Below are 9,904 nucleotides of genomic sequence, written 5' to 3' on the forward strand. Positions count from 1 at the left end.
GGGGGGGGGGGGGGGTGTAAGCGTCCCACATTGGTAGAAGAAATGGGTTGTTGCCTCCTTATATGGTCTTACGCAAACTTCACTTCATGAGCTAGCTTTGGGGTTGATTTAAGCCTAAAGTCATTTCTTATCTAGGATTTTAGACTTTAGATGAAAATCTTTTGGAAGAATGGAAAGTAAAGGAAGAAAAAGAAAAAAGAAGAAGAGAATAAGCGGAGGAGGAACAGAAAGTAAGTTCATTCAGTTCATATCCAGGCAGATTGAGTTAAATCTTATTGATGGGCAGAAGAAGAAATTAGTGGCTTTTGGAGCAATTTACTCTCTATAAAACGCGGAGCATTTCAAAGCAAAAGTTCTGTGAATTGAATTGCTAGCTCTCGGGCATTAAGCCAGAAGACTTTGTTACGGAATTTTATACATTTTCTGTGGTTTTTCGTCTGCTCAAAACTGAAGGCTAGAGTGACTGTTTTCAGATTCTTGAAAGTTACAAAGAGGCCAAGACTGGATTTGGATCTGGCTACAATATCGAAACTTCAATTCTGCGAGCTGTGTATGACTGCCCCTTCCTTGGTCTGGGAGTAAAGGTAAGGAGAAATTCAACTACACTGATAGAGTACAGTATATGCTTTCCTTATCTCATCTACATACGTGGCAGCTAATAGTTCCTGCTTCCAACTTCTACAGTCAAGCTTATTATTTCATCTTGAAGAAGTTGTTGAGGTGGAGGATTTAAACCCCATCAGTATCGTCCCCTTCTCCTTATAATTAATTACACAATTATATATATGTATACACACACACACACACATCAATTTTTACAAGTTGTATTAAAGGTACTTTCTGTAAGCTATTATGATTTCACGTTCTTTACTTCCCCTCTCTCTCTGTGGTCTTTTGACCTCTATTTGAGGCCTTCATCCTTTTTGCTTACTCGTTCTTTCTCAGGGCTCAAATGGTGTGATTATATGCATTATTGCAAGTTCAGGTGCTGTAAACTCCAGCAATGTGCATAGCATCTTGCACACGTTTCGTCAAACTACCGGATGTAGTGGAGACATTGTGATTTCCATTGTCCAGGAACCCAATATGGAGCCAAATTTAATAGTAACTACTTTAGTTACATGTGGGTAAGTTGTCTTAACAAATGGAACCAAATTTTATTCTTATCTCTTTGTTAGAGTAGGTTTAGTTGTTTTATGAGTTTTAACTTGTCTAGGACCCTTTTGGATCATAAAAGTCTTGAACCCTTGACCTAGTGGAAGACTTTAAAGCAAATAAGCATTTACTCAAGCACCACACTCAAGGAAGACTAGTACTCTTTGAATTGATCCTTTTGTACTTTGCTTTCAGCGCTTGGTGAATGATCACTTAATGAATTGATCTCCTTATTATAGCTCTCGCTTGCCCTCTCCCTCCCCCATCCTCTCTCCCCCGTTCTCTCTCCAGATTTAAGTGGGTCAACATAGGTTGAGTCAGTCTAGGATAAACATGGGTCATAGCCTAACATGCTGCAGTCAAAACCATTATTCATTAGTTTGTCTAATAGGGAATCCAAGAAAATTTTGTGTTTCTTATATAGGAGCGTGTTTTCCCTATTCTCTATAGATCTGACCTACCATAGCTGCTTGTTGGCATGATATGCTGAAGACTACCAGAAAGGCATTGTACAAGGAACGTCACTGTACCATCTTTGTTTCCTGAAAGGCTGAAACTGACTGATGTTCTATTTCCTGCTTGAAGTCTGACAGTTATATGGAACTCTTCCTACCATTTCATAATGTATCTTAATAACGCAACTCCATAAAGTATCTTAATCCTGTTGGTACTCCATTCACCCTATTAGACTTAATATTTGTTAGTGATAACCTTTCTCCACAAGCCTCCATTTGCCTAGTAGAGCTCTATTGAAAACAGTCCCTTCCCCTGCCTTGTTTCTTCACCTCCTGCCAATAAGAAATGTGGCTTTTCTTTGTCTTATAAGAAATTATTTTTGCATAGAGCCCTATTTATAAAATAGGGAGCTACTTCGAACTTTTGAACAACTAGGATTCTAGCTCTAAATGAAAGATAAGACTATCTTAACTAAAAAAATGATATGAAATAGTGATAATATGTCTTTTTGATTCAGTACTCTATGCATTTAGACAAGTGTAATGTACTGTCTTTTATCAACTACCAATGCATGCTACTCTAATTCTTAGAACAAGATATCCTAGTAAGTCGGGCCCGATAAGTAAGCTTGGTTGCGCTGCTCATTATAGAATGAGATCAACTGATTAAAGGAAAATATGTATTTAGATATTTCCTGTTAGGTGTTACTTCTTCTCCTGTATATTGAGAGGATTCCTTTCTACATGTTGTACAATTTTGTGACTAGCCAGTGAAGATTTGGTGTCTGCTTTCGTTCATGATCAGAGAAATGCATCCTTTTTTTTTTCTTTTGTTTTCCTGTATACTGGCTTTCTTTCACATGGCTTCTTTGTTTGTTGCCACATTCTTTCACTTCTTAAGATGTTATGGCGATGGTTTGCTAAAGAGTTCAACCTGTTCTGTTTGCTAATTTATACAACTTTCTGAAATCCTGATTCTTGAGTACTTATGATTCTTAGGTACGCTGAACAGGAATCTTCCCAAAAAAGTAACTTATTGTCTAGACTGACACAACATATTCCTTTCATTTTTAATATCCTTAAGAAGCCAGATCCACCACTTCAAACTGCTAAAGAAAGCGAAATCGATGAGAGTCCAGTAATTTCTGATATGGCAGAATTTATTTCTGTGGATAATGCGCGTAAGGATGAGTCAGTCTATGCTGGGGAACTGCAGGCACTATTTCGCACTGATAGTGAAGGAACATCTTCTTTGAGGTCTTCCTCTATTCTTTTTAGACTATCTAAGTTCACCTTTGATGAATTCATTGTCAGACGGGACATATGTTGCTCTTACTTGGAGAAATTTCTTTGCTTTGCAGAGATTATGATAATGTTTCTGATGAAAGGAAGATTGAACTATCAAACTTTGACCCTTATTCATCCACGGATGATGTTGGTACTGAAGGTACATAGTTATTTTTGTTTAGGTTCACTCAGTTTTTCATACAGTAGCGTCTTGACATGAATGCACGCAATGACCTTCATCAATTGCAATAAGATTAAAGTGGTAAACAAAATATATTAGAAGAGCATATCAAAGTTATGAGCCTATAATGGAATAGTGAAGTCCTGATCGAAATGGATTTTACAGAACCTCTTGTTTTTAAAAGAGAGCTGCTCACCAGATGGAATCTCAGGCCAGGAAATGACACTTCAGAAGGATTAGCTACAGAAGGGACTGAGAATATAGAAGCAAGTGACATAGTTGACAATACCAGCACCTACAAACTTCCGGTTGGTGTAAAGCAGAAAGAACAGTTGCAAACTAGTTCAGGTTCCTCAAACTCAAGAATTTATACAGGGAGGAAATCTGAAGAAAGCAAAATCGCTCAGTCTAGAGATATTTCAAGTCTATCTCAGGATGCAGTGGATGAAGAATACAGCGAAATTATGGCAGATGTTTACAACTCTAACCCTTCCTTGACTGAAAGAAACTATGCCAGTGTTCCAAAAAAGAAAGGAGTTCTCTCTTCTCGGGCAGCCTCTATGCTGGTAAATAGCCTAAATTAGTGCTGGACATAATAATCAAATTTAATTTTATCGTAAGGAAAACTTTATCAATTTAATTATAAGATGTTTGTACTGTCTAGATTGCACAAACTTCTGTATACGTTATTGTTTTGTATCAATTGATTCTGTTTCTTTAAATTTGATAACTTTGGCTTTAGGTAGTGTTATACTTGCTAGTGGAGCTGTTGGATTTTTTCATTATCTTACAGATCTATGTGCTACAGATATTTTAAGAATGAGAAATGACAAATACTATTTCAAATAATGAGGAAAATGAAAGGTGTTGTGTCAACTTATACTGGTGATCATTTACAATGCAAATTCATGAACTGGTGAACGGACCTTAATGCAAGTAGAAATCAAGAAAGGACATGTAGATCTTAACGACTAGGTCTTACTAATTTTGCTTTATGCAATCATAGTCAGTTGTGATCCCATGATTACATTGAGCGGATTTGAATTTCTGCTTTGGTGTTTTTACATAGTTGAAGCTGTTGTAAGACATGGCACCAGAGCCTTTTCCTCCTCTCTCCACCTCAAATTTATCCGTGTCTGGAGGAAGCTAGACATCAGAGTATCTTGGTTGATTATATGACGAAGAACTTAAGTGGGACAGTTTTGATTGAAGTTAAATTTAGTTTTTATTTGTTCTAAGGGTCTATCGGAAACAGTCTCTCTGCCCTTCCAGGGTAGGGGTAAGGCTGCGTACATCCTACCCTCCCCAGACCCCACTTGTGGGACCACACTGGGCTGTTGTTGTTGTTGTATTTGTTCTAAGGTTTTAAGTTGTGCCATCATCATACTCAGGAAGCCGAACGAGATTCAAAAAAGAAGTGGATTCCTATAGTTGAAATGAAATACAGGGGAGGTATATACAGAGGTCGGACTGAAGGAGGACTTCCCGAAGGAAAGGTACTTTGATTTAGCTGTTGAGATTCAGAAGACCCGTTTCCTGTGCTACTTTAAATTTTTTATTCAGCCTCAAAAAGAAGAAACTGTTAACTATTGGAGTGTCAAAAGGATTTCCTTGACCATAGTTTTATTAATTATCTTTTTAGATATTTTATTTTTGAAATATTATGATATATAGTACTTTTATGTACTTTCTCGATATGAAGTTTATTTCCAAAAACTCAGGAAACCGAGATCCGAACTCAGATAGATGATTATAGTTTTTATTTTCTATATTTGTGTTTCTCTGGATGAAAGTGAGTTTCGAATTCTACAGGGCTGTTTGTCTCTTGGAGATGGAAGCAAATACGATGGTATGTGGCGCTACGGAAAGAAGTCAGGGTTGGGTACATTTTACTTCAATAATGGTGATATTTATCGGGGGTCATGGAGAGATGATCTCATGCACGGAAAGGTACCAATATTCCTTCATTGAGTTCTGATGGTTGTGTACAAATTTATTATATAAATACTAGTGTGGCGGGCACTTTTGCCTCACGCTATCAACTTCTTGTTCTTTGTTTCCTTAAGTTTCTGAAAGTTATGACATTTCAACACATCATGGATGCAAGTCGGCACCTTTTCCAAATATACAAACGAGCACGCGGAGTGGCTTCCTTGGCACTCACGTGGACTGTTTGGAAAAAAAGGAACCTGAGAGCTTTTGAGCAGTTTGAAAACTCATTTGTAGATTTTAGAAGCGCATGTTAGTTTTTTGTGAACTTTTGGAGTAGGTAGGAAATTTTAATTGGTTTAGACTTTAGACTACTGCGTGCTATCTTTTGGCGATCATTTGAGATTCTCCACCTTTTGTTTACTGGTTGTAAACAGGATTACTCCCATTTACATCAAGAATTTATTACGTCATCAAAAAAAAAACCAGCAGCTATCCAGATTATTCTCACCTTTTGTTCTTCAATACTCAACTCGCTTAAACTGATAACAATCGTTTTTCAAGAGTTGTTTAATATTTTGAATAAATACTTTGAATTTGTGTACCTTTCATGTAACTTCTGTATCTGTTTATATGAGTTTCAAATGACAAATTTATCCATGATCAGTTTCATCATGAGAATTGGTCAAGTTGATTCTCAAAAAGTGAAGGGACAACAATTTTGGACTGGAGGGAGTATCACTTTTCTCCCTCGGAGCGATTGCTCGATTTAAAAGAAAAGATACATTCCAGACCACGGCGCTTTATTTAGTGATTTTCGGATTAAAGTGTTTAGATGCCACTGATGTATGGATAATTGGATATTACTTTGAGAAGCAGGTTTTGCACAGTTTTCTATCTCAGAAGAAAATTTGAATCATTTTAGCTGTCATTTTCTAAATAAGTAACAGTTTCTATAACTATATATAGGGGTGGTTTTACTTTCATACTGGGGATCGATGGTTTGTGAACTTTTGGAAGGGAAAGGCTAATGGAGAAGGACGTTTCTATTCAAAGCTTGGTGATGTTTTCTTTGGCCACTTTAAAGATGGATGGCGCCATGGCCGTTTTCTTTGTATCAACATTGACGGGACGAGGTATGTGTGTTCAGTTTTACAAACTTTTCTACTTTGGGTATCATTTTTACACCTTAAAATACCAAATGCTGAACTGGAATGTAAAGTTGCATTAACGCTGAGATACTGGTGCATATACCCGTTCAGTTCATATTTGAAGTAGCGTCCTGAGGAATAGACTCCTGCCTCTCATTTTTAATTTCTTTTTGGTGCACCATGAAGTTCCAATTTGCATAGAAGATTGGGTACCTTTCATGGAGAATCATATCATGTTGTAGGTTCTTTTGCACTTTCACTCTAAATTTTTCGATGCATGTTTCTATTTGCCTTCAACTCCTTCTGACTTAAAAATTTGAACTCATAGTCGACTAATCTTTCTTAATCTTACTGGTCGTTGCTGTTGTCGTTGTTTCTTAATCTTACTTATTTCTGGGCTGATCTATGATGCTTACACGTGTACACTTTTTTTGTTATTAACGTAATCTTCATGTTCTGCAGGAGTACTGAAGTATGGGATGAAGGCCTTCTACAAAGCCGGAAGAATTTGGATTCTGACACCGGAACAGGATAGAGTCTGTCTGGCATAATTTTAAAATGCTATCCTTCAGCCGTTCTGGTGCGTCCGCGAGAAACAAATGCAGAAGAATATCAACTGAGGGCTGATGTCTGTAAGAAGAGTTTTCTTCAACCAGCTCCACTGCTCGTAGCGCCTATGCTTTAGTAGTAGCAGCACTCAATTTTAATAACACTACTGTTGTATGAACATCCTTTAAGCATTTGTTTGTTCTTTATCTGTACTGGTGGAATCGAAATTGAATCTCCAATTGTACACATATGTTGTATATTCTGTATATAGTAATTTAAGTTTTTTTCTTTTCTTTTGAAGGACATTGCCTCTTGTCGCTTTACTTGCAGAGCCTTGTATATTTTGGACTTAAATGTTCTTAACTTGTCAACCATGTATTATGAGCTTGATTTGAGTTCTGGATTGGAAGTAGCTTACTTTTCCACAAGGTCTCCGGGACTACAAAACTGTCCTGTGAATCACTCTTTTAATAATACTCTTACATAATTCTCGGTTTACTTTGTTATTTCATTTTTTAAAGTATTAATCATAAGATAAGAACTCCCATCTATTCCGTACAAAAACTTCGAGGAGACTTGTTTCATGAGTTCTTTCATTCTTATTGTTACAATTAATAGGATCATTTCCTAGAGTACATTACATTATATATACTCAATCTCACAGTCTCACACTTTCCACTCATCATGCTCAACCACTCGGTACAGTATATGGCCCATACGGCCCAGGGAAAATCATCTCGGAACATATACAACACTGACTATAAGTCACCCAATACCGAGGAAAAAGGGCAATCCAACCCTGTGGAGAAATCCATCTCCAGATATCAAGTACTTCGGACAAATCCATCCCTCAATAGTATCATCCGCGCTCACTGGGGGTGTGTTACAGACTCCGGAGGGGCTCCTGCAGCCCAAGCGCTATCATAATATCAATATAACCGCTACGACGTGCAGCCTGATCTCATAAATGTCACTCAATCAGGCTCGTCGGCCTCATTCAGTCATCAATCTCTCCAGTCTTACCCAGGTGCTCACAATGTCATGAAAACTAATCCGAAACAATGATATGATGTATCAGTAAGTAACAACTGAGACTGAGATATGATATGAATGCATGAATATGACTGAGTACGAAATATCAATGAGATAAGTGAGATGACAGCAAGCAACGACTATTACTGGTCCTAACAATATCAGCATAAAGCCTAAACATGATATCTAGCATGATTGACAACTCAGTTACTTTATCACATGGTGAAAACACAGATATCAACAAAAATAGGGCCACTATACAGTGCCATGAAAATAACGGAGTCACGATTCACCAGGTGTACGCCCACACGCCTGTCACCTAGCATGTGCGTCACCTCATCATCAATCACATAACACGAAATTCGGAGTTTCATACCCTCAGCACTAAGTTTAGAAGAGTTACTTACCTCGAACAAGCCAATTCCAATATCGAGTAAGCCAAGTGATGCTCCAAGAATGCTATCACGCGCGTAGCGACCTCCGAACGGCTCAAAACTAGCCAAAAGCAACTCAAATACATCAAATAAAGTCCAAGGAAATAGTTCCAAATGATAAAGATCGAATCCTAAATCAAATCCCAAATCCGGCCAAAAATCACACCCAGGCCCGCACCTCGGAACCCAACAAAACTCACAAAATCCGACAGCCCATTCAATTACGAGTCCAACCATGCTAGTTTCACTCAATTCCGACTCCAATTCGATGTTCAAAACTCAAAAATTCATATTATGAAACTTTAAGCCAAAACCCCCAATTTCCTCTTTAAAATTCATCAACCAAAAGCTAAATTCGAAGATAGATTCATGGAATATAACCAAAACCGAGTAGAGAACACTTACGCCAATTCATAAGGTGAAAATTGCTTCAAGAATCGCCTCAATCCGAGCTCCGTAGCTCCAAAAATGTTAAAATGGCCGAAACCCTTGAAATAGAGTACTTTATACTTCTGCCCAGACATCCTCTTTCGCGAACGCGGTAGAAGCCTCACGTTCACGAAGCACAATTCCACATTTCCTCACCTTACACTACGCGTTCACAGCCAAACCATCGTGAACACGATGAAAAACACTGCCAGCCCCTCCGCTCAACACTACGCGAACGCATAACCATGCACGCGGACGCGAAGAACACAATATCAACCCATCACGAACGCGACCGATGAAGCGCGAACGCGAAGAACAAACCTCTGCACTGGCCAAAATACCCTTCGCGAACGTGATGCTCCATTCGCGATCGCGAAGCACAGCTGAAACACCAGAAAACCAGCAAAAACACAGCAGTGCAAAATAAAGGAAAGATAGCCCGAAATCAATCCGAAACACGCCCGAGCCCCTCGGGACCCCGTCCAAATATACTAACAAGTCCCATAATATAACACAGACCTACTAGAGGCCTTAAAACACACATTATAAGGAAGGGCAGCTCGGGTGCTGCAGAAGCGACTCCCTTTTTGCAAAAGCAGGACCGCAGGAGCGGGAACCCGTCAGCAGGTGCGACGCCAGCCAACCCAGCCATTTCCTCAGAAGCGGACCCTTCGCATAAGCGGGGATGCAGATGCGGCCCAGTGACCGCAGGTGCGGAAAAGCTGGAGGCAGTGCACTTCATTTAATACGGGACTTAGACATTTTTGACTCATTTTCACGCCATTGTTGGGCGATTTTTGGAGCTTATTGGGACGGATTTTCATCTAGATTTTAGAGGTAAGTAATTTCTATCATATGTGAGTTGAGTACTTAGATTATGGGTAGATTAACATGTATAAATTATGAAAATCATGGGTTTAGATGAAAAACCTAGGGTTTGACAAGAATGAGATTTTTACCATGAATTTGACCATGAAACTTAGTGATAATCAAATATTTATGTTCCTTAGGTTATGGGTAACAACTTTCTTCGAAAATTCGCGGAATTCGGGCACGTGGACCCGGGGGTGAATTTTAGGAATCTTACCTTTGGGGTTGGGTAATCACTTTAATAGTTAGAATATAAACTTTTGAACCTATAATAATTTGTTTTTACACTATTTGAATAGTTTTGGATCGTTTGGCTCCGATTTGAGGGTTTGAACGCATTCTTGAGTTTAGAAGTAGGCTTTGAAGCGAGGTAAGTCTCTTTTCTAACCTTGTAAGAGAGAAATTTCCCCATAGGTGAACTTAATTAATATG

General features: G+C 38.5%; 1 protein-coding gene across 2 annotated transcripts in view; it reads left to right on the plus strand.

Moving 5' to 3' along the window:
* The window catches only part of LOC109214636 (protein ACCUMULATION AND REPLICATION OF CHLOROPLASTS 3), a 23,917-nt gene extending 16,910 nt beyond the window's left edge, over positions 1 to 7,007 (plus strand). For both annotated transcript variants that reach the window (XM_019378574.1, XM_019378575.1), the window contains 9 exons: positions 474 to 584; positions 946 to 1,127; positions 2,610 to 2,867; positions 2,972 to 3,057; positions 3,244 to 3,644; positions 4,470 to 4,574; positions 4,891 to 5,028; positions 5,977 to 6,143; positions 6,621 to 7,007. In XM_019378574.1, coding sequence (XP_019234119.1) covers positions 474 to 584; positions 946 to 1,127; positions 2,610 to 2,867; positions 2,972 to 3,057; positions 3,244 to 3,644; positions 4,470 to 4,574; positions 4,891 to 5,028; positions 5,977 to 6,143; positions 6,621 to 6,693 — 1,521 coding nt within the window. In that variant the 3' untranslated portion in view covers positions 6,694 to 7,007. The remainder of the gene's footprint in view (positions 1 to 473; positions 585 to 945; positions 1,128 to 2,609; positions 2,868 to 2,971; positions 3,058 to 3,243; positions 3,645 to 4,469; positions 4,575 to 4,890; positions 5,029 to 5,976; positions 6,144 to 6,620) is intronic.
* Positions 7,008 to 9,904: the final 2,897 nt, after the last annotated feature.

This window comes from Nicotiana attenuata, unplaced genomic scaffold (genome assembly GCF_001879085.1).
Source record: "Nicotiana attenuata strain UT unplaced genomic scaffold, NIATTr2, whole genome shotgun sequence".
NCBI lineage: Eukaryota > Viridiplantae > Streptophyta > Magnoliopsida > Solanales > Solanaceae > Nicotiana > Nicotiana attenuata.